General features: G+C 40.0%; 2 protein-coding genes across 3 annotated transcripts in view; both read left to right on the plus strand.

Annotated features, from left to right (window-relative positions):
* LOC135207252 (ADP-ribosylation factor-related protein 1-like) overlaps positions 1-26,109 on the plus strand; it is a 140,838-nt gene that overhangs the window by 47,746 nt on the left and 66,983 nt on the right. For both annotated transcript variants that reach the window (XM_064238904.1, XM_064238905.1), the window contains exon 5: positions 3,880-4,051. In XM_064238904.1, coding sequence (XP_064094974.1) covers positions 3,880-4,051 — 172 coding nt within the window. The remainder of the gene's footprint in view (positions 1-3,879; positions 4,052-26,109) is intronic.
* Positions 14,884-26,109, plus strand: part of LOC135207129 (ADP-ribosylation factor-related protein 1-like) — a 75,447-nt gene continuing 64,221 nt past the window's right edge. The window contains exon 1 of the mRNA XM_064238721.1: positions 14,884-15,012. Within this exon, the coding sequence (XP_064094791.1) occupies positions 14,884-15,012 (129 nt within the window). The remainder of the gene's footprint in view (positions 15,013-26,109) is intronic.

Here is a 26,109-nt window from a genome sequence, read left to right on the forward strand (position 1 = left end):
TAAATGTAACCATTTAAAAATACTAGTGGTCCACTGAATCCCACCTTCCCATAAATGTGTAATCAGCTCTATAATTGTTCGGTAAGGACACTCAATAAAATGAAATTTTCATTATTAAAATGAAGTTTTATTGTATACTTACCGAACAATTATGATTATACCCACCCTCCTCCCCTTAGGTGGACGGACGGGCAGAAAGAATTGGATTCACCTGGGCAGTTGTACCTGGTTCTCCCGCGAGTGGAGGGAGATGACGTCATCACCACCAGTGTTGGCGACGCCGACGCGCTAAATTTGAATTTAGTATCCTGCCGCTCGTGGAAATCACGGCTCTATAATTGTTCGGTAAGTATACAATAAAACTTCATTTTCATAATGAATTTCAAAAAATTTATTTTTTTTATATCAAAAAGTATTTTTTTTGTAGGAGAATGAAAACATGTCTTGTCGATTACATATAAGGGAAGCTTGTTTGGTTGTTGGACCTTTGCAACAATGTAGGTAACTAGCAGCAGGTGAGTGAGGGAAGGAAGAACTGCATTCACTCGGCTAACACTTATATTTTTCTTTGGCCACTTTGATGAACAGATGTCTTGTACTGTAATACCATGGCTATTTTTGTTGAAACCCTACTAAAGATACAGGCTATCTTGGGTTGAGTGGTTGGTGACTTTGGCTTCTGTTTATGATTTTGGTCATGCGTTTTATAAGAATGGATGTTCAAGATTCTTCACCTAGTAAGAATGATCAATGTAGATGCCAAGATTGGGAACATATTTGCAAGTTGCAAGTTGTGTGTTTCAGTTGAGCTTAATTCATAATGTCTTAAAAGTCCCTCATGGTTTATCCCCCAAGTGAAAGAGGTAAATTAATACACTCCCATTCTCCTTTGCCATTCACCTTCTTGGATCTCTGCTTCTGCTGTTGGTTTGATGTCCACCTTTCTTCCATTGCATGGTTTGAGGAGGATACATATGGACCAAATGGCAGTCTGCTGGAACTCTCTATATGGTGCTCCAGCTGATGTAGTGTCTGTTCCCATAACCCTTATTATTCCCTGTTCAGTGTCCACCTTTCTTGCTTGCGCAATAGCTGTTCTGAGATATTTTTAAGAGATGGTGTGAAGGTGTTGTGGCCCTCCATGGATATTCATGGAGACCCCTCCATTTTTACTCTTCTTGGAACTTTAGCTTTGGCTTAAGTTCTTTGCCTGGATCAATTTCAATGGATCCTAACTAACTTTGGCAGTTTGCCTCCAAATGAAGACTGTACGTACCATTTGTTTTTACAATTTCCACTACTCTGGCAGCCCTTGCTCCTGCCTTCTCATTTGTCCCTGGTGGATTTGTTAGAGATTGAAGAGACTTTTGGAAATTAAAGCAGCAGAAGAGACTTGTGGAAGTTAAAGAAGCAGCATCCTGCCTCCCCTTCATCATCTTCATCCTCACTGTCCTTATCTTCAGGAAGCATATGAAAAAGTTCTGGAAGGCAGCCCCACACAAAGGTAAGAAGTCTTCTAGTGGCTGTCGCTCCTCTATTGAGAGTGGTAGTGATCTCTGCATTCATTCTGGGAAGAACTGGTGATCATGGCTGCTGCTGATTGATCGGCTTGTGAGTTCATTTGTGATTGATCACCTGTGCATGAGTTCTCCCATAACTGGTTACCCAGTACACAACTTTGGTCACTCAGTCATTTGCAGGATTTTTTCTTGGGGAGGAAGACCAACCCTGACTTATACCCATGCCATCTTGGGAAGCATGGAAGGAGAGTCCATACATCTGTATATTACCAACTGTACTGGTTCTTCAGAGCTCCCCCTGATCCCAACTCCTTGACAAGGTGGGGGCCTTAGGGATCCACTGCAGAGAGAGTATGCCCCTTTACGCCTACACTCTTTGCTGTGGATCCAACTAAACATTGGGACCTTTACCTCCTATACTCCTCCTCTTATAAATTTTCACTTCTTCTTCTTTCGTTGACGACCTTGGCAAGGTTTGGACTATTGAATTGACTGCTCTTTTAACTTGATGGAGTACCTGACGTGGTCGAGTGGGGAAATTTTTATGTCAAGCCATGCCTGCAGTGCTGGGTCCAATCTTATGGGACTGACAACCCCTAAGGCATTGTGGGTATGGCGTATATCCAGGTGAGTGTCCCAGGGCAGTTACCACTGTGTAACAGTATTGCTCCTACCCCGTTGGGCCTCCCTGGTGAGAGGGACCTCATCCTGGACGAAATTTACAATTTTTATCATACGGAAAACGGTTTAAAAAACTATCCCCTGACTTCTGGCACTGATTTGGATCATTCTAAAGGAAACTCGACTCACAAAGACTAGGTTGGTATTAAAACATTAATACCGTATACTAAACCTAGGAAACCTCGGTACCGTCATGACCCAACTTTGACTCACTTTGACTCCCTCTTTGGGAGTGGAAGTTGGTCAAGGTTTCTAACCATGGAAGCAGAACAAAATATTTCAGCTTGAAATTAGAAAATTCTTACTAACCGACATCCAACGACAGAAATGTTGTTCAGAAAAATAAAAGAGAAGACATGGCTTATAGAATCCACAACAAAAAGCCAGTCAGAAGACTATTTGTCTTTAAAAATGTTATGGATTCCATTAATGTTAAAGTGGAAAAGTATGATAATATGAACAGCATTCAGGGTACCATTGTACTTCCTGACAACAACAACGACCCAATTAATAAGATAATACTATTAGACTCTCTCAAAAAGAGATACCCCAAAGTCGAGGATTGCGAGGTGTATGACATAACAAGTAAGAAAGGCAGTAAACAAGTAGTAAAAATAGCAAAAATAAAATTTGAGGGTTCAGATCTACCTCAAAAAATAAAAATTCTAAGCCAAAATAGAGTGTTAAGACCCTATATTCCGAAGGCCACTGCAGTGTCAAAATTGCAGTAAGTATGGACACACAAAGAGAAATTGTAGGAATGATCCTGTGTGCGCTTACTGCGGATCTACAGAACACACCACCAAATGGAAGTGCGGTGAACCTAAATGTGTAAACTGTGGTCAGAATCATCATGCAAGATCCAAAGAATGCATGTATTACATATACAATACGGAATTAAAAATGTTAAAAGAAAGAACAGGCATGTCTATAGCAGAGGCTAAATTAGAATTGAAAGTGAGAGGAATTCAAGATCCTGCTACGAAACGTACGTATTCTACTATAACTGAAACCAATAATGAAATAAAGCAGCATCGGCTGGGAATGGAATCCCCACTGTTAACCGAGGGCTGCCTGTATATAAAAATGGCATTTTCATAATAAAATCAAGTTTCATAGACCACCCACCCTCTCCTCTCATGAAGATAAAGGCACAAAAGAAATTAAGTCTTTTGTTTTGTCCTATAGTTCTCCAATGTGCGGAGTAATCACCTACACAAAAAAGAATAGATGCGCTACCATGATTTTTAAATTAGCTGCTGCGCAAGTGGAAAAGTATAGCTATGTAATTATCAAGAAAATATTTTTCCTTGACATACAAAAATGAAGTCACATACAGAAATGAAGTCATGTATACTACCATCCCTAGCCAACCCTTCATTTATGTCTGCCAAAGGAAAAAGTGACAGAATTAATTGATTGAGTTCAGGGTTTTCTCACCCTTCACTCACCTGCTGTTGGTCAAGCATTCACAATGGAACCAACTTTTGAAAAATGTTATCCATACCACTTCAGGGATGTATGTATATGTAGGAAAAATATAGACTTTTATAAAATTTGAAATAAAAAAAAGATTTATTGTTACTGTACAGAAAGACATTCTGTACATTATAAATAAAGGAAATACATATGTAGATTCAAGTGAATGGCTTTTGGGGAATAATGAGGTGTTTTGCAGACCGAATGATATGCAGTGACAATCTTTCCGGAATTCCTCTTCTTGTCCTTGCAAACAAACAGGACCTTCAGGACTGCATGGGTGTCAGGGAAGTAAAACCAATATTTAATCAGTCAGCAGATCTCATTGGACGACGGGATTGTATGGTGATGCCTGTATCAGCTCTCACGGGGTATGTCTTATTCTCTATTGTCCTTAATTTTATAATACAAAAAGGTTCATAGAGTTGCATTGATATTATTTTGTTAATAGAAGTTCGTGGAATTGCATGGAAATTTTATTGTGCTAACAGCATTGTGACTGGTGGTTTTTCAAGGTGAGTAGTAGTAGTTAGAAACATGATAGATGTTAAGCGGAAATGGAATCATTATTGTCTGTGAGGAACTTGAATGATCACATACTCTACCTCAGAACTGACTAGAATGGATCAACCCAAATTTTCTTATTACACCTCACATTGTGCCTTTTCCAAATTCCTACATGTTAAGGAAACTGGAGATAACCTACCTCCATTTTTCTTCATTTCCAATTTATTCTATAGTGTTAGTTGTTTTAGTATGGATTATAACTTGTATGTCATCAGCTGAGGTATAAATACCAAGGTCCCTTCTTTTTATTTGTTTCTCTTAGATATGGCTTTCGTTTGCTTTAGCTTTTTTTGCTTAACATTGTTCCTATGAGAATACAAACCATCAACTTTGATATCATGGGTTTTTGAAATCTGGCAATAAGGTACTGGTACAAATTCCACAATTTGATTTTGAACTGTAGGTGCATTCACAATCCCAACATTGAACTATCACAAAACAAATTTGTAAAAAAAAAATATTAATAATAAAACAAAGTTTTTATAAAATACAACTATTAATGCACAAATACTTGCTATGCCCACCATGACTCTTCTACCCAATTGGATACATTTTTGGGACTGAATTCTATCAGTTTTTGCAGAGCCTTGGATTGTGCTATCCCCCATCTATATTTGTGCATTGAAATTCTATGAAAATCAGGGAGGAAGAAACTCACTTGAAGAAATTGATTAACTGATGATTGGGCCCTGTTCTCTCATGCAGTAGGGAAAATGTAAGAGGGGTAGGGGATGGTTGAGACAGGAAAATGATCAGTGTCCAGTCAGTGCATGAATGACTGTGACTGAAATTTTTCTTGTTTGAACCTGGGAGCAATTGGTTGAAAATAGTTCCCAGAAATCAGTCCAACATCATATGAAAATGCAAATTAGGTTTAAAACCAGTGAAATTAGCCGTGGACAATACAGAACTGTCTCAAGAAGTACTGGGAGGGGGGAGGGAGTAGAAAGAGATATACCAACGAGCAAACACAGTGATAAGAAGCAATCCTGGTAGCCCCTAGGACCCTTCATATTGTGAAGGGGCAGGTTGAAGGAAAACTGGTCATTACTGCCTGACAGCTTGAGGAGGGCATTTCTGATCCCTCAGTTTGTACCATTCAGTATTATTTGAGCAAGCAGCTTGGATTTAAAATACATTTTTTGCAAAAAGAAGCTAGGGTTTGTAACTGAAACCCAGAAAAAGAAAGGCTTTCTTGTGTTCATTTTCATAAAGAATTTTGTTTAAATGAGTGAGTAAAATGTTGTTCACTGATAAATCAATCTTGCATGTGAATGCTGGCAACTCTTCTAAAGTTTGGCAGTGGAAAAATCTGAGTCCCTGTGATGAATGGTTGATTCATAAAAATTGATAGACACAGTCCCAGAGTATCAAATTGTGTTAGGGGAGTCGTGGAGGACATACCAAGTATTAGCGCCTCAGTGGCGTGGTCAGTATGGTATTGGCGTACGACCTCAGTGGCCGCGAGTTCGATTCTCGGGCATTCCATTTAGGAGTGAGAAATGTATATTTCTGGTGATAGAAGTTCACTCTCAATGTGGTTTGGGAGTCAAGTAAAGCCGTTGGTCCCGTTGCTGAATAACTGCTGGTTTCAATGCAACATAAAAACACCATACAAACGAACATAAAAATTTCATTGTTCTCTTTCTAATAGTGTTTTTACAAGTTTGTTTTGTGACAGCTTTGTGTTGTTTTTGCAATTTCACACTTATCAGTCAAATTGCAGCAACTGTAGTTAACTGGTGGTAGGTGGGTGAGTGATGGAAAATCTTGCTCATCTGCCATCACTGAGTACTTTTTGTTGGCCAATATCAAGTGAGGACATGACTGGCAATTGGAAACTTATTTTACTTTTTCTGTATGCATTGTAATTTATCTTAAATTATGGATATGTAAGCCTAAGAAGAAAGACTAGTGAAGAATGTAAGGGAGTGGTTGCTTAATGGCTGTCTGTGCATTCCCACCTATAGTGTCCCATATGTATAGGTAGGACTTATAGTCCAGATGTTCCCTACAAGGAGTATGCAATTTGGTCTCCTTCGAGTAAGAACAAGATTTGGGATCGAGGGGGAAGCTTAAAAAAGCAATGAGCTGGTATTGTCTGGTAGAAAATGCCCCTTGATATATCTGAGTCTTTTTGGTTCCTTCCTCTTCCTCATTCCTTTTCCCTTCCTTCTCCATAACCTTTTCCCTGCTCCTTCCATGGACCTGTCCAAGGGGGGTCTACTCCGGAAGGGGGATGATCAACAAGTGCACTCATTTAATGAAAACCCAGGCACGTATGATGGAGTCTCCCCAGTTAAGACCTATCTGAAAATTATTTGCGGGAGGACCAGTCATTCGCGGATTTTTCTGTGGAAGGTATATAAAATTATTTGTGGGTCCCCCACTATTCATGGATATGAACCTTTTTGTACAGCAATATTCTGTATTTTCATATCATGAATTTTACAGTATAATATGTGACATTAAATATCACCAGGGGGCATCGCTTAGTCGTGGATCAGCAATCACGGAATCAGTCATTCACAGTTTTTTTCTTGGACTACTACTCATGCTATAGCGTTAGTATGAATCGCAGCATCGCAGGACAAACGTGTTGCGTATGCGATGTTTATCGGTAGGCTAACCCTCGGCCGCGGTCCAATAATCACCAACATACATGAAACGACTCACATTATGATATTAACTGACAATAAAGGTAATAAAACCATTCTCACCATATATATTATTGGCATACTTCATAATAAATAGCCTATTCAAGGTATATGTATGATTGTTTCATTAGTAGGCTAGGCCTAGTTGCAGTGCGATAACCACCAACATACACAAACAGATTCACATTATGATATTAATTGACAATAAAGGTAATAAAACCATTCTCACCTTATATATTATAGGCATATCTCTGAATGTAAACAAAACCAGAATGCAAATGGTAGATCCTATGTTCATACCATAATACGTACTATAATCTGGTAATAATACATGCAATATGATTAGACACAATAAAACAACAGTTTTATTAAAATGATCATTAGTCTCAATACACAACTATTATTCAAACTTTTGCTAATGGATATCTGTCAGTGTTACAACCTAATCAGGCAACAGTCTCTCTCTCTCTCTATAGAGAAACAGCTGATTGCTGACGTAATCTGCCATAACTATCGAGCATTTATCGAGTTGTGTTTAAGTTGTCACTGCCGATGTTCAATGTTGGCTTCCAAAGTAAAAATGAAATACATTTTTACTCATTCTTCATGTAATGGAGATCTGAAGAAAGAATCCCAGTAAATAAAAGCTGCAGGTATAGCCGAGGCTGAATAAAATTAATAAGGAGCACATGTTGTCTCTTTGAGACATTGTAACACACACACATTCTCTCTCTCTCTCTCTCTCTCTCTCTCTCTCTCTCTCTCTCTCTCTCTCTGCTCTATCTCTCTGCGACGAAGCCTCTCTCTCTCTCTCTCTCTGCGACGAAGCTCTCTCTCTCTCTCTCTCTCTCTCTCTCTCTCTCTCTCTCTCTCTCTCTCTCTCTCTCTGCGACGAATCGTAAACGAAAATATATTATCATCATATCTTCATATTTAAAAGGCTATTCATGGAGTAATTTCATATCAGTGAAATCAACTTTTACTATGCAAAGCCAGCCAGCTGACAAAATGTATGTACGCGTATAAAAATCAAATTATGGTAGCATTCACAGCAAGATTATCTTTCGAAGTTTTAATTGCACTAGTCATGGTAGTAATAATGTTTGGAATATACGTAACATTAATTTTCAATACAAAATATCATTGTTATTCTGGTAGTAGATAATAGTTTAGAATAATCATATGTACTCTGCATTGTTAGGGTTTGTGGCAGCGATGAAACAACCAAAATAACGTTTTCCTTTTAGGCTACGTGTTTAGGAAAAACATGGCACAATCGGCTTTGCGACTGTTTATTCTGATATTTTTAATGATACATAACTATCATTTGTACTACTAACACCATCTTCTCATAACTAATGTATGGTTTCTTGTTCTAGTACGATGAGTAGATCTGTTGAGTCCAATGTTACTAATTTCACATTTTTAATGTTAGCTTTCATTTTCCTTGAGGTAATTAGCCAGAAAATTTCCAATCTAGCATCTGGCAGGAAAACTTGCATTTGTTTTCAAATACATCTAGCATACATTTTTGATTTTCAATCAAAATCTGTGTTAATGTTAAGTTGAATATTTCTTTTATTCTACTATGTTGATATATCATGTAAGAAAAAAAAATCTTGTAAACTATTTTCAGGAATTGGACAGAATAGGTTTCGAAATTATTAGGAATCATGTAACGTAATGTACAAGTACACTGTATAATGTTAGAACATGTTTGAATCGAGAGAGCAATTGGTTGAAATTGGCTGGGTGGCATTGTGTGCATGATGTGAATTTTTTAGCACTTCATGGAGCAAAATCTAGCAAGAAATTGCCATTCCCATTTGGCAACACTGGCCTACCCATGTTTGGTTTATGTTGTTTATTGAAGTCGTGTTCACCGCGTTCTTTAAATTGTACTCATATAAACAAGTTAATTATGTGGCATCCAAAAGCCCTGATTCATTTATGCTTATGGGAAAGATGCCTAAAGGTCAGATGAAGGTTATTATGTGTAATATAATAGCATGTGTTGTGAGGAAGGGAAGAGATGTTTTTGCTGCATGGTGCTGGTAGCATTATCTTTATTATTCATCTGATTGCTCTGCAAAATCATCGCCATCTTTATCCATAGATTGTTGGTGATTACCCTTATGATTTACATAATTTTGATATTTCTCCTAACTCTCTCCCTCTCTTTCCTTATAAAAGGAAAAAGGCCCACAAGTATAGCACATGTGTATGTAGGCTTCTAGCTGTACAGGCGGCCTCGGTTAGCGGCAGGGGTTCCGTTCCTGGCCGCCGACGCCAACGCGATTTTCGACGCCAAGCGATTTTCGACGCTGAGCGATTTTAAAGCCTACGGCCACCGCACACCTTCTTTCGAAACTCTAGACCAGTCAAAGGCGCCGTAATCCCACAACGGCGCAATAAGTAAAATTATATTTATGCAGTATAGTAACTATAGAATTTACTGTACAGTACATGTGGGTGTCATAGTATGTAAAGATATAATAAAGTTTATACAGTGTACAGGTAGCTGTAGTGTTCAGGTTACGATCATTAGTCTTATGATAGTCCGATTTTATGAGAGATCAAATTACAATGGCCTAACTTTATCCATCTTCTAGTTACTAAGTTCAATAACAGCAAAAGAGAATGATGAAAGTATGATTTTAACGTTATACTCGTTGCGTGAACGTGTATAGCCATGAACAACCAAACGAGAAACTTTTTTTTTTTTTTTTATAAGTACAACTGAACTGGATCTGTTTGGCTTGAACATCTGTTTGGCTTGTATTTCAATCATCGTACTACAGTACAACATTACCGTATTGTTATAAATGGCGTTATGTATAGAATAGAACTGAGATATCTTAATGTAATAACTTTATTCGCTATAGATTCAGATATCAATATAGAAATATCAATCGGGAAAATATACTGTTAAATTTAAACCTAGTATAACTGAAGCTGAGAAAACTGTTCAAGCTGCTAATGATTATTATCGTACATCGGCAACAAGGATAAAACTGCAGTAAACGTATGCCATCAAACACAACTGTAGATAAAATGGCGATAAAATCATTTTAATCAAAACTACTGTGCTTGAAAGAACACATTTTACTGTTGGTTTCATGCCGATATAAGATAAATAACGTAGTTCGTATTACGATGATTTAAAGAATTATTGCGAACGGAATCACGTAATTTTTTACGCAATAAACATGCCGCCAACGTAATCTGTTAACGAATAAAAAAGTAGTTCACATTCACAACGAGACATTTTTCAATAAATATTTCCACCTAAAAAACACGCTGTATAAGGAAAATAATTTTGTCTCATATAAGTCAAGTATCTAGATATTCGTTTATGCTAACTAGAAGCAAGAGTATTCGCTCAGAATTGCGTTATGGTGAAACAACTCGTATTCATCAGCTGATTTCACCACAACATTGGCCGCTCCGCGGAATACGGGCTTATATTTGCCGTAGTATTTTAAAATACAATAATATGAGAATTATTTTAAAATACAATAATATGAGAATACATACAATATTCTTGGATACAGTGAAATAATGTATAACTTTTTAAAGATTTATGGAAAAGATGCATAATTAATAAAATAACACAATGCATTTTTCGGAACTGGCAGACAAGAACGAACGTGAAAAAACATCCTGACAACGTGGAGCGTAGTTACAAAGGCTGCCTTAATTTGTATCTTATTTCTGTACAAAAATGAAAATACCTTTACGTAATATATTTTCATACACATTTTAAACATAAAAGCATAAATATTTAAAAAATCGACACATCGATCGCTAAATGTGCACTCTTTTTAACTCTATATTTTCGGAAGAGCGGCAGACGGCGGCATACAAGAACGAACTTGAAAAACATCGTAGAGTCGATAACCTTGAAGGGCAGTTTCAAAAGCTGCCTTTATATCATATTTCTGCACAGAAATAAAAATACGCACCCTATTCGTAATACATTTTCATACGCATTTTAAACATAAAAGCATAAACATTTATAAAATCGACACACGATCGCTATTTGCACTTTTTTTTTTAAATCGACATTTTCGGAAGAGTGGCAGGCGTCGGCTCACGAGAAAGAACATGAAAAAACATCGTATTTGATAACGTGGAGGGCAGTTTCAAAAGCTGCCTTTGTATCCCATTTCTGTACAGAAATAAAAATACCTTTCACGTAATACATTTTCACACACATTTTAAACAAAAGCATGAACATTTATAAATCAACACATCCATAGCTAAATTTGCACTTATGTAACTCGATATTTTCGGCATAGAACAGCGTCAGAGGCATATATTTTACCCTAATACCTACGTAATAACTCTCCATAAAATTTGTTAATATAATTTGCATAACCTTTATGGTCTGAACGGTATTCCTACAAATGTTTGAACTCGATAGACAACGGCGCTAGCGGCGCTGTTAACTGAAAATTGTGCCGTAAAGATACTTTTAAAATGCCTTTTTTTTAATGAATATTTTTGACGACCGCCGTAAAACCGATTCGCCGTTGAGTGATTGCGCCTTTAATCGCGGGCCGCCTGTAATCCATAGGCTAGTAGGCTACATATGTATAGTAGTACATATACTACATATTTTTTAAGGCATATGTTATAAAATAACTTTGAAACTGTCTTGAATTTAATTTAAGGTGATAGTTGAAGACATATTTGGTGTTTGAACTAAAATTGGCAGTTATAAACATTGGAATAGTGGTCGTGGTTGGGTTAACTATTAAATTAGGCAGTTTTAAGCAATTTTTGAGGGGGGTTAACAGGATAACACGGGTATTTACTTATTGGGGGGGGTTCTGGGCCTTATTCCCCGCGATTATCGAGGCCCTACTGTATAATGATAATGATATTAAATCAGACCGTTACTTACTGGTGATGATTTTAATTATAAATGGTGATGATATTAGTTGTGTAGTCTGATGAGTGACGATAAAGATATAGACTGCACAGCAAAGTACATGAGTTACATCTCCTCTGAGGGTACCTCTTCACCTTCTTCAAGAGGTGCCTCGTCAGGGATTTTGGGAAGCTGCATCACATAGAGGTACTTGTATATTCTCACGAAGGTGTTGGATAGGGTTTTCACCAGTGCCTTGACCATTGTCTGTATCTGCCTGACTTCCTTGATCAAATTATACAGACCACGAAATTCTTCAAAGTCCTGGTCCGTTGGTGGGATAGCAAAGAGGGCGGCAAATTCTTCTCCAAGAATGACCTCCACAAGTATTTCACCCTGTTCATACTCTTTCCTCGATGCAGGTGACTGTGCTTTCAGTCATGTGGTAGTGGCCTGCTACTTCTCCAAGAATTTTGCCCTCTCTCAACATAAAAATTGTCTATTTTCTCCTCATCTGTCATTAACTGTAAGGGCCTTTGATGCTTAGGCTCTTGCCAGAAGCCTTAGGAGAAGGGGAATGTTTAGTAATATACCATACCGTGCACGCAAAAGACGCACAAACGATAGAACATTGAACTGGATTGGGTCAATTGGGCATAAGTTGTGTATTGATGTTCTACAGATACTGTTCATTTTATTTTGTTTCGTTTATTATACAGTGGACCCCCCGTATTTGTGGGGGATGCATACCAGACTGCCCTGCAAATACTTAGAACCACCTCTAAAAATACTTGTAACTTAACTGCCTATCTTGAAAGTTCAAATACCAAATGTATACTTCAGATAACAGCCTACTTCAAACATACCTAAATTACCACCTATTACTGTATTAATCTTTGAGATTATATTATATTGATATAATTTCAGTCATCTTAAACATTTTACCATTGAAAATCTATATGTACTTAAAGCCAATAACAGAGAGAGAGAGAGAGAGAGAGAGAGAGAGAGAGAAGAGAGAGAGAGAGAGAGAGAGAGAGAGAGAGAGAGAGAGAGCAGCAGCATTGAATTGGCAACATCATATGTTTGACCATCAAGAGTGAAATTATGAATTATTTCTAAGTCAGAGAATAATAATGAAGAGAGAGAAAAAATAACTCCTTAACACTCCTTCCCACCAATACAAATATCAAACTGCCATTTACTCCCACACCCTCCTTTCTTGAAGACTAGGAATTGCTATTTCATTTTATCAATATTTGAAAATTATTTGTTAGGTAAACCATTTATTTATCATACTAAACTACAAATAAACATACATAAGTGAGAGAGAGAGAGATTTTATTGTTATTGTGTAATCTCATTAAATTTAATATTATTTGAAAATTAGTCCTGTAAAATAATATTTTACCATAAAATGTAGCAGTGCCATTGAAAGATACGTGTATACATAAGTACATAAACTTTTAGCACTTCTAGCCAAAACAAGAGAGAGAGAAGAGAGAGAGAGAGCGAGAGGAGAAGAGAGAGAGAGGAGAGAGAGAGAGAGAGTGAGTCTTATAAAACTTACTCATGTTTATTCATATTTGAAAGTTAAAATTAGTGGAATCAAGTTTTTTTGTACCATAAAAATGTATTTAGTCATGAAAATAACATAATATATTAATTAGTGAATATTTATTGTCGAAATCCGCCAGTAGGCAAATTTCCCGCGAATGATGGGTGGATATGATCCAAAGAAAAATCCGTGAATAAGTGAGCCCTCAAATCTTGAAGATGCGAATACAGGGGGTTGACTGTAGTACGTATGTACATAGAGTTTTTGGATGATACTGTAAGTACACAGAACATATCTAAAATACGTAAGACATTGGAATAGCAGGCTACATATGTTTTCGTCTGCTTGTATGCAGTATTTTCATGCATACATACTAAGTATATTTTTGTGACTACATTTTTTATGATGAAAAAGATATACAGTGATCCCCTGTATTCGCGGGGGTTGTGTACCAGACCTCCCGTGAATAGTTAGAACTCGCAAATAGTTGGAACCCCTATAAAACATTGAAAACAGCCTATTTTGTTAGTTAAAACTCAAGAAAAACCGACTAAAAATTTTTATACTTGGTTTTTTAATAGTTTTATCACAAAAAGTGCATTTTATGATGAAATTGATAAATAAAACCAAGAATTTGTGGATATTTCTCGTAGAAAAATACAGTGAATATGCGAATTTTCCGCGAATAATGGGGGAAACTTTACTGATAGAGTTCTTTAACTCTCTCGTGATCTGATGACACGTAGCAGGTCAATGAATTCTTTTCTGTAAGTGCACAGATGACGCACCGGGCGCGTCATATGGAAGTTATTTTCGGGAAAATTTCACGAAAAAACCCATCAATCGTGGAAAACGTAGTTGACGCCATTGGGTTTGACAGATTGAATCTAAGAAGAACAAAGTCCTCACATTGCTAGCTTACTTAGCTACGATACAAAATGTCAACACAAGTAGGTTGGTAAATCTGAAACTGCGCTCCATGAAAGATTAGCATTTTTTAATCAATTACAGCTTATTAGCAAACACTTTATTGAAAAGTTATTGCTTCCATATGAAAGATCAAACATTTCTACACAATTTAGGTATAAAACAAGCTACCCAAACCTAATTATTATATTTTTCATGATTATTTCCCAAATATATCTATGATTTTTCTTTAAAATTTCACTTTCATCACATCGTTTTTATTATTTATAAGCCTTGTAAAGATGTTCTGATTGCTTTAGGAAATAATTCAATCATTTGCCGACATAATAACACTAACCAGAAGCATATTTCAGTTATAGTTCAGATATACCGAATTTTACCAAAAAACTTTTCCATGCATTTCTTCTTTTCGGCCCGGGGGAAAAGTTGTGTACCTTACACCCTTATATTTTCAGCCTGTGTGCAAGAGGGTTAGAGTCCTGTCTCACAAAGATGGAATTGTGGATGTCATGCATCTCTCCTTTATCAGCCTTACTGCTTAGAAAGTTACAGATATACGCGGATGTAATCACAAAGCTCTGTTTTATGTATCAGCAAATACCCTGAATCATGTCGAAAATGGCTCCTAAAAAGTGTCCTGCCCCTTCTAAGGCTTCTGGCAAAGAGCCTAAAAGAAAGGTCGTCATGAAGCTCAATGAAAAGGTGAAAGTTCTCAATATGATGAAGGAGGTCAAAAGTTTCGCCATGGTTGGTCGCCATTTTAATGTGAATTAGAGCACAGTGAGGTACATTATGAATAAAGAAAGTGCAATCAGAAAAAGTGTAAACATGACCTACTTGGTACAGGAAGAGCAGTGTCATCAGTGCGAGATAAAGCAATCGTACGGATGGAATCTGCACTGGCATACTGGATCATGGACTGCCATAAAAACATACCCCTTGACTCCATCATCATATGCGAGGAAGCTCGCTATCAACTGCTATAGAAGGCAGCAACTTAGAGGAAGAGGAAGGCGATGCTCTAGAGGCACAGGAAGGTAATAAAGAAGGGGAATTAGAATTCAATGGCTTGATAAACCTGTGCCTTAAGAGGAAGAGGAAGAGCCACAACCAGGACCGTTGTCAGCTCCCCAAGGTTTTCAGGTGAGCAGAGGATGGTTTCACCGGTTCCAGAAGTGGCTCTTCCTAAAGTCTGTTTCCCTACATGGGAAGCAACATCAGCTGACGAAGAGGGGGCCACAAAATATCCTGAGACCTTCAAGAAAATTCTTCTGGAGAAAGGATACTGCCCAAAACAGGTGTTCAATATGGATGAGACTGGCCTGGTCTGGAAAGAGATGCCTTCCTGGACATACTTAATGAAGGACGAAGCTAAAGTCTCCGGATTCAAGGCACAGAAGGACAGGGTTACCCTCCTAAATAGTACAGGGAATTCATGGTTATTGGCGAGGGTTCCGTTCTCGGCAGGGTGCTAATAAGCGAAAACTACTATTAACCAAAATTCAGGGATTTATGGCGCCACGTTTCGGTTAATGGTGCTTCTGTTAGGTATGTTATGATGCCATAACACTGGCACCAATAACTGAAACTTGGCCCATTATGGTGCCATAAATTGCCTATTTTATGGCACTCGACAAGTTCCGTTAACCCTTTAACACCGATTAGACTTATTAAACGTCGATATAAATTGTCTGTTGGGTGCCGATTGGACGTATGGTACGTCAATATAAAAAAGTTTTTTCAAAAATTCGTGGAAAAATAGTTATAGGCTTACTAGGCAAAAACTTTTGAATCACGCGCCTTGAGGAATGCTGGGAGCTCATGGATCAAAGCGTTGTTTTGTTTACAATTGTTACCCAGGCGTGCAAGCGCGAATTTCTTTCTTCTTGCACTAAAAAGTATCAGCGACACATCTCAGAAATTATTTCGTCACTTTGACATAATTTTTGCACCATTTTACATTAGCCGTTACATGGAGTATTATATATGAAAATGTGTGCAATTTCATGTAGAATACAACTAAAAACAACTCATGGTTGTAGCTTTTATCAGTTATGAAATAGTTTCATATAGATAACGATAAGTGGCAAAATTTCAACCTTTGGTCAACTTTGACTCTACCGAAATGGTAGAAAAACGCAGTTGTAAGCTAAAACTCTTATATTCTAGTAATATTCAATCATTTACCTTTATTTTGCAACAAATTGGAAGTCTCTTGCACAATATTTCGATTTATGGTGAATTTATGAAAAAAAACTTTTTCCTTACGTCCATGCGGTAACACTTCCGAAAAAATCATAAATTTTTTCGTCCGATTGTCGTAATGTTTGCACCATTTTAAATTAGCTGTTACATAAAATTTTATATATGGAAATGTGCGCAATTTCATGTAGAATACAACTAAAAACAACCCATGGTTGTAGCTTTTATCAGTTTTGAAATATTTTCATGTAAATAACGAAAGCGCCAAAATATCAACCTTCGGTCAAATTTGACTCGACCGAAATGATAAAAAAACGCAATTGTAAGCTAAAAATCTTACATTCTAGTAATATTCAATCATTTACCTTTTTTTTGCAACAAATTGGAAGTCTCTAGCACAATATTTCAATTTATGGTGAATTTGTGAAAAAAAAAAATTTTTTTTTTCCTTACGTCCGCGCGGTAACTCTTCCGAAAAAATCATGAATTTTTTTTTTGTTCGATTGTCGTAGTGTTTGCACCATTTTAAATTTGCTGTTACATAAAGTTTTATATGTGAAAATGTGCGCAATTTCATGTAGAATACTACTTAAAACAACCCATGGTTGTAGCTTTTATCAGTTTTGAAATATTTTCATATAAATAATGATGTGCCAAAATTTCAACATTCGATCAACTTTGACTCGACCGAAATGGTCAAAAAACGCAATTGTAGCTAAAACTATTACATTCTAGTAATATTCAATCATTTACCTTTATTTTGCAACAAATTGGAAGTCTTTAACACAATATTTTGATTTATGGTGAATTTATGAAATAAACTTTTTCCTTACGTCCGCGCGGTAACTCGTCCGAAAAAATCATAAATTTTTTCGTCCGATTATCGTAATGTTTGCACCATTTTAAATTAGCTGTTACATAAAGTTTTATATATGAAAATGTGTGCAATTTCATGTATAGTACAACTAAAAACAACCCATGGTAGTAGCTTTGATCAGTTTTGAAATATTTTCATATAAATAATGGTAAATAGAAAAAAATTCTTCCATCGGTCAACTTTAACTCGACCGAAATGGTCAAAAACTATAATTGTAAGCTACAACACTTACAGTCTAGTAATATTCAATCAATTACCTTCATTTTGCAACAAACGGGAAGTCTCTAGCACAATATTTCGATTTATGGTGAATTTTTTAAAACGGCTTGTTTTACGTCCGCGGGTTACGAATTCATGCATCATTTTGTGATAATATTTTCTCTGTATTGCCTTGATTGTTTTACAATATGTTATATACCAAAATTATTGCAATTTAGTGTACAATACAACGAAAAAAAGTTAACTCCTTAGCTTTAACCGCTTTGCTCACAGTGCGATTTGTATACAATTATATGTGAAATTTTTTTTCACGCTGTCATATATCCCAATATTTTTTATATATGATAATGATATTTTTTTCATTTTCTGATGGTTGCATACTAAACTTCAGGCAAAGACAAAAAAAAAAGCGCCAAAAATGAAACTAAACAAACTTAATTGTAAAAACACTTTTCTGGGCTCAGCTCGTGTCGCTGCGCGAAATATCCTTTAATCTATTATTTCTAGGGTAAATGTACTAACACATACCAGAGAATAAATAAAATAAAGAATAAAAGGTCAGTACAACTGACTCGCTCACCTCCAAGAGGGTTGGCGGTATGAACACTATGGCGAGTGAGACCACTACCACGAACCGCTTGCCAATAGAAATCTCCCACTACAAAATCCCCACAAGAGGGGAGCCGACCCACAGAGTGGGCAGCAACTACTACTACTCCATCCCATGCTGCCGACTGCTGCGCCTCTGGTGGCCATCCTTTTCAGTTAGCGCACAGCGTATACACGTGCCCTTTTTTGCTCTGTGTTTTTGTGCCCTTATTATTGGATTTACTCATCATGGAGCGTGCAGCCATTGCAGCAGCTAAGTTAAGTACTCAATGTTTATTGCTATTTGGTTTTTTCCGTCCTTGAGTCAGTATTTGCCGTTTTTTAGGTATAAATACGAGCTCTAGGTCGGAAGCATGGCAGCATGGTTCTGCCTCGTGGCGGGTTCGTTCTTGGTCTTCCATACCCAGAACCTTCCCTTACTTTATTACGCTCTATTTTTAGTTATCCTATTTGTTTTAAGGGTACAGTCTACGCGGTTTATGTCATGCATGCATGTCTTTTCACCTTACGTAGGCTTCTTCTATCCAGACCCTAGCCACAGCTCTTAGTATCGGCCCCGGCTAGCTTTGAGTGGTAGACTTTCTTTCGGGTTAGTCGTACACTCCTGGATTTTTTCTCCTACTATTTTGTTTTCTTTCTTTACTAGTGAATTATTTATTTTATATTATGTTTATGTTAGTGTAAGGCGTCTGGCTTCACCTAGCCTAGGTTATGGCCCATAGGGCCCATGTGCTACCGCTCTTCAGTTCGGTTGCTTCCCTATAGCTTCTCTCTGATCAGCCGGTTGTGTATTCTAGGCTTTATTGTTTCATTGTATCGTTGTTACCGCTCCGTGGTCACTACGTGATCACGGAGCAGCCAGATGCCTGTCCAGTCATCTTCCCTCCTCCCGCTCTTCCATAGAGTCGGGGGGAGGGTTGGTCTGCCCACGCTCGCTCCGCATACCCGAGCCTGCCTCCCTCTCCCCCCAGGCGGAGGGAGTAGGGGGACGGGACAGACCCAGACTGGACTCGACCTCTCCAGCTTCTCGGTTCGGCCGGATGGCTAAAGGGGGGGGACTGGCCTTTCCCCCCTCCGTCGCTACTCCGTCGCTCCGTTGCTAGCGCGAGTCTGTTTGCCCTCTCGCCCTTTCCCACCTTACTGGGGCTCCTTTTCTACCGGAGCTCCGGCATCCAAGTGGAAAGGTGCTAGTTCACCCCGCGGGGTGGACTGCGGCATACAGTTGGTCTCTACTAACCACTCCGTCGCGCTGAGGTCGCGACACGCTCCGCCACGCACTGGACTTAGTCCGGTACGTTCGATATTTAGAGGTTTAAGAATTAGTTTTGTTAAACTAAGTAAGTTTATCTTAAGCTACCTTAAACCATCCCCCTCCCTTGCCTGCCACACCGGATCTCTCCGGGGTTATAGCCTATTCAGGCGGTAAGGGAGGGGTTATGCCCAAATTTTTTTCCGAGCTCCGGCATGCAGCGGAGTTCTTTTAACCTTTAGCCTGTAAGTGATACCTTTTAAGATGCTCATGTGTCTTTTCACTTACAGACCACCAACTGTGAGCATCCGGGATGCACCGCCATGCTTCAAGACCCCTGTGGACATGAAGTTTGCCGGTCCCATGCTCCATGCGCGACTCCGCACGGGGACCTCCAAGTCTGGTATCACGAGACCTGCACCATCTGCTATGATCTGGTGAGCCAGCTCTTAGACGGGGTAAGTATTTCCAACTCCGTTAGCCAGTCCCTACTTAGTTATAGTTCTTAAGTTTTAAAAATTCTAATCTTTCTTAAACTTAAGATAATTTTACAGGGGATTTCGCATCCCCTATAATTTTAAGTTAAGCTTTTAATTTAGTTTTAGTTTTAAGTTTAATCTTAAAAACTAATAAATACCCTCTCTTCCAGGCTCCGGCTGTGAGGGACACCGCACTGGCAACCCTGCGGGCCTGGGTCGGCGGTTTTGGGAAGAACGCCGCCAAGGGTATGCCCTACATTCTCGAGAAGAGGTTGGCGGTCCTGATCTTCCCCGGCGGCAAGTCAACGGGCTACGTCGACCCAGCAGAGGCGGCCCCGACTATTGCGTTCATCCAACAACAGCTCGCTGCCTCGTTGACTGATCCAGGCCAGGACATCTCCTCGGAAGTCGCGACGTTAGATTTAAACATTGAACCGATGGCAGGTGTGGACGACCTGTTGGTCGAGGTGAGTACGTTGGACGCCCAAGGGCTGCCCTTGGGTGCCACTGGATCTTCTACTCCTGCAAACTCTCCAGCTTCCTTCCAAGGCTTTACAGGTGCCGAACTTTATACTTCTCCTGATGCTTCCGTTAGACCTAAGGTCAAAGGACAAGCAGTTAAAACCTTGACTAAGACGTCGTCGTCGTCTAAAAAGACGGCGTCGGCGTCATCATCATCTCGTAAGTCTCCGGCTAAAAACCCCGGAGCAGAGAGGTCTAAAGCTTCCGGGTCCGGCTCCAAATCCTCTAGGAGTAGATACTCCAGCGGAGTCAACCGTTCCACTGCCTTTGGTTCCTGTTCAGAGAGCCACCCGTCCACCTCCGCAGCAGCTCCGGCTTTGGATTCCAACGCTGGCCTGTTGCAACAATGGGCGATCTGGTTGGGTCTCTAAAAACCAGTATGGAACAGATGTTCTCCCGGTTGTCTGATAGGATCAACTCCCAGGACAACATTATCGCCGGACTGAGCCAAGCTCCGCTAGCTACTCCCCCACCCTTCGGCACAGGGGTAGCGCAATTGCCACCGTATGACTCTCTACCTCCGTTCAGTATGAACAATCCTTGGAGAGTAGCGTCATACGCCCCCTTCCAGGACGGGCTTATTTCTATCCCGGAAGTGGAACTCGAAGGATTGAAGACTTCGAGTTCTACCCGGAAGATCTTCAACCTCCGTTCATCGGCTACGCCAGGCTCACCGCCTCTGCCATGACACGAGACGATAAGGTACCTAAAGAGACAGTCCTCTATTCACGAGACCAGGCTCAAAGAGAATGGCTCAGGTGTTTAGAGGACATGGACTGTTCAAACACGAAAATACAGCCGTTTAAGAGTCCTTTCACAATCTTTACAATGGAAGAGGGTACTCCGCTTCCTTTCTTGACAAAGATTGCTACGGTTACCATTCCAGCAGCCCAGAAGGGGGATTCGTTGCCTCAGCTGAAAGAAGCGGACCCTATACGTCTTCCTTTTTACTTTCCCTCAAGCAAGCCGGGAGAGTTGTGGGAAGACCTGCCCAACACTTTTTCTGCGGGCAAACTCAAACCAGACTGTGCTATGGAGCAGTTTGGTGAGAAGCTGCCTAGACTTCCAGATAGCCTCATTCAGGCAGAATTTGATGCCAAGTCTAGGTTGGCCAGGTCTATCAATACCATGGCCATGACCGAGGTGGCTACCATTTCTTATGGTTCTGAGCCACTTTTTAAGCTGATCACCAAGTCACTGACTCAAACGGTGCAGTCTGACATGTTCGAGTTCGCCACGGCCAGAACAAACTGTCGGAAGCATGTCCTTCAAGAAGCAACTATTCGGCATGAACCGAATAAGTTGCTTGCATCGAACATCTGGGGAGCAGACCTCTTCCCAGATGCGATGGTAAAGGAGGTCCAGGCAGAGGCTACGAGGCTTAACCAAAGCCTTAAAGATCGTTGGGGTCTTACGGCCAAGAGACGCCAAGATCAAGCTGTCAGAGGTAAGGCTCAGAAGAAACCCAGACGTTTCCAGCCTTACCAAAAGAAACAGCAACACTTTGCCCAGCCTGTTCCGGCTGTCCCGTTGGTGCAGGCAGCCCAACCTTCTACCTCCAAGGCTCAATCGCAGCCTATTTATGTCATTTCCCCCCAGCCTCAACCCTCCACCTCTTACGCTCTCTCCCCAGCCTTCAATCAAGTCTTCGAGGGCCAGGCTTCTCAGAAGTATGACCGCTCGGGTAAGGGAGGCAGAGGTAAGCGATCCTTTCGTCAGAGAGGATCGGGAGGGTCCTTTAATAGAGGAAAACACTTCAGGGGATGGAGGCCGCGGAGGCTACCAACACCAATGAGGAGGCTACCAACACCAATGAGGACTTTCAGGTAGGAGGGAGGCTGTTTCACTTCCGCCACCGGTGGAGTTTCAGCAAATGGGCACAAAGCATTGTGTCAAAAGGCCTGGGTTGGAGTTGGGTGGCGAATCCGCCCCCACCCAGACCTTTCCGCCAACTTCCATCCAAAGAATTGACGGAGTATGCGGAGGACCTCCTTCAGAAAGGAGCAATAGCGAGAGTCAACAGATTAAAGTTTCAAGGGCGCTTGTTCAGCGTTCCAAAGAAAGGCTCACAAAAAAGAAGGGTAATCTTAGACTTGTCCCGCTTAAACTTAGCCATTCGCTGCGACAAGTTCAAGATGCTCACGATCTCGCAGGTGCGGACCTTACTTCCCCGTGGGGCCGTCACCACCTCTATCGATCTTACAGACGCTTGCTATCATATCCCTATTGCAAGGCACTTCCGTCCGTATCTGGGCTTCAAGATAGGAGATCAGGCATTCTCTTTCAAGGTAGTTCCTTTCGGGCTCAACGTAGCACCCAGGGTGTTCACGAAGTTGGCGGAAGTGGTAGTTCAACAACTAAGATCGCAAGGGATTATGGTAGTAGCGTATCTCGACGATTGGCTAATCTGGGCTCCAACAGTCGAGGAATGCCACAAAGCAACACTGAAAGTAATTCAGTTCCTGGAATATCTAGGCTTCAAGATAAACAGGACCAAATCAAGACTCACTCCAGAGTCAAACTTTCAGTGGCTGGGCATTCAATGGAATCTATCCTCCCATACTCTGTCGATTCCATCAACCAAGAGGAAAGAAATAGCGAAGTCAGTAAAGCAATTTCTAAGTCACAAACTTGCGTCAAGAAGAACCCAGGAAAGGATTCTGGGTTCACTCCAGTTTGCATCAGTGACAAACATCTTGATGAAAGCCAAACTGAAAGACCTAACCAGAATCTGGCGCTCACGAGCAAATGTCAGGTCCAGGGACAAATTATCCTCAGTCCCTCAGATTCTACGGAATCGTCTACGCCCTTGGGCAAAAGTCAAGAACTTATCAATATCAGTACCCCTTCAGTTTCCTCCTCCGGGGATTACCATCCACACAGACGCTTCGTTAAGCGGTTGGGGAGGATATTCTCAGTTCAAGAAGGTTCAGGGAACTTGGTCACCTCAGTTCCGTCAGTTCCACATAAACGTACTGGAAGCAATGGCAGTGTTCTTGACTCTAAAAAGGTTACGTCCGCCAAAGAACTCCCACATAAAGCTAGTCTTAGACAGCGCAGTGGTAGTCCATTGTATAAACAGGGGAGGCTCCAAATCACGTCATCTAAATCATGTCATGGTAGCCATCTTCTCCCTGGCGGACAAGTTCAGTTGGCACCTCTCCTCCACCCATATAGCCGGAGTGAGAAACGTCATAGCAGATGCTCTATCCCGATCAGTGCCTCTGGAGTCGGAATGGTCACTGGACAGCAGTTCGTTCCAGTGGATTCTTCAGAGAGTTCCAGGCCTACAAGTGGATCTCTTCGCATCCCAAGCGAACCACAAACTCCCATGTTATGTGGCCCCCAACCTGGACCCTCTGGCCTATGCCACGGACGCCCTGGCCCTAGACTGGAACAACTGGGAGAAGATTTATGTCTTCCCTCCAGTGAATCTTCTCCTGAAGGTACTGAACAAACTCAGGACATTCAAGGGTCAAGTGGCTCTAGTAGCCCCAGACTGGCCGAAGAGCAATTGGTACCCTCTAATTCTGGAACTGGGTCTTCGCCCTCTTCGAATTCCCAGTCCCAGGCTCTCCCAGTCAGTGCAAACGAAGACTGTGTTCGCTTCCTCAGGAATTCTCAAAACCCTAACTTTATGGATTCATGAAGTTTGCAGCTAAAGAGATGCGAATATTGATCCTCAAAATATTCTCTTCTTGGAATCTGATAAAAGAGATTCAACTTTGAGACAGTATGATGCTGCTGTCAAAAAGTTAGCAACCTTCCTGAGAGAATCAGATATTAGAATCATGACAATCAATTCAGCTATATCCTTTTTCAGATCTTTATTTGAAAAAGGCTTAGCAGCTAGCACCATTACGACAAACAAGTCAGCCTTGAAAAAGATTTTTCAATTTGGTTTCAACATAGACTTGACAGACTCCTACTTCTCGTCTATTCCCAAGGCTTGTGCTAGACTTAGACCTTCTGTAAGGCCTACGTCAGTATCATGGTTCTTAAATGATGTTCTAAAGCTGGCTTCAGAAACTGATAATGACACATGTTCATTTATAATGCTCTTAAGAAAAACTATTTTTATTAAGCTTGGCCTCAGGAGCTAGAATTTCAGAACTGTCGGCATTATCCAGGGATCCGGATCATATTCAATTTCTTCCCACAGGGGAAGTGCTACTTTCTCCGGAACGTAGTTTTATAGCAAAGAATGAAGATCCTTTGATGAGGTGGGAACCATGGAAGGTTGTACCCCTTCCACAAGATATATCTCTTTGCCCAGTATCGACCTTACGAGCCTTTCTGTCCAGGACCTCCTCATCCTCATCGGGTCCTCTCTTTAAGAGAGAAAAAGGTGGTACTTTATCTATTAAAGGCATCAGGCAGCAGATCCTGTACTTTATTAAGCAAGCCAATCCTGACTCTTTCCCAAAAGCACATGATGTCAGGGCAGTAGCCACCTCAATTAACTATTTCCAACATATGAATTTCGATGAGTTGAAAAAATATACTGGATGGAAATCGCCGACAGTATTTAAGCGTCATTACTTAAAGTCCTTGGAAGCTCTGAAATTTTCAGCAGTTGCGGCGGGTAACATAGTTTCCCCCGACTCTGCTTAATCTTTAGTAGAAGATCCAGTCCTCCTTTCTACCTGTCTCACCCAACAGTTCGTCTATACCTGTCATGTTCATCTACGTTTACCTTGAGTCTTAGCTGCTCTTATGATGATATAGTGGGTGTCCCTTATTTTTTTGCTAGGGTCACTCACAATTGATTGTATATATTGATCTCTTTGATGTGATCCCCTTATTTTTATGCTAGGGGACACATCTTATTTACAATGGTTACGGGTTTTGTATATTAAGTCATATACATTCCCTTCCTATATTATTATTATTGAAGTTTGTTCTGTTCAAGTTATTGTTATAATTGCTTTGAGTTCTTTGTACATATCTATACACAGATACTGATTTCAACATATATTCCATGTAAGCCCTGTATATATGTAAAATTTTAAGTTATTTTTAAGAAATATTATTAGCATTAAGTTTAATTTAAGTAATATTTCTGTTTGTATCATTGTGTATATGTATATTTATTAGCAATTATATTCCTTCATTTTATGTTATCTTTTATTTGAGACCCCTTTTTGTTTATTTGATTTTTCTTTACAATCTTGTGCTATTTCTCTGGTACGATTTCGCGCAGCGACACGAGCTGAGCCAGAAAAGGGATTTGACGTAAGGAAAAATCTATTTCTGGGCGATTGGCTCGTGTCGCCAGCGAAATCCCGCCCTACCCATCCCATCGCTCAAGATTGTCTGCTAACTTCAGGATGGCCACCAGAGGCGCAGCAGTCGGCAGCATGGGATGGAGTAGTAGTAGTTGCTGCCCACTCTGTGGGTCGGCTCCCCTCTTGTGGGGATTTTGTAGTGGGAGATTTCTATTGGCAAGCGGTTCGTGGTAGTGGTCTCACTCGCCATAGTGTTCATACCGACACCCTCTTGGAGGGTGAGCGAGTCAGTTGTACTGACCTTTTCTTTATTTTATTTATTCTCTGGTATGTGTTAGTACATTTACCCTAGAAATAATAGATTAAAGGATATTTCGCTGGCGACACGAGCCAATCGCCCAGAAATAGATTTTTCCTTACGTCAAAATCCCTTTTCTTAACTTTAAACTTGACCTAAGC

This window comes from Macrobrachium nipponense, chromosome 32, assembly GCF_015104395.2.
Source record: "Macrobrachium nipponense isolate FS-2020 chromosome 32, ASM1510439v2, whole genome shotgun sequence".
In the NCBI taxonomy this organism is placed as follows: domain Eukaryota; kingdom Metazoa; phylum Arthropoda; class Malacostraca; order Decapoda; family Palaemonidae; genus Macrobrachium; species Macrobrachium nipponense.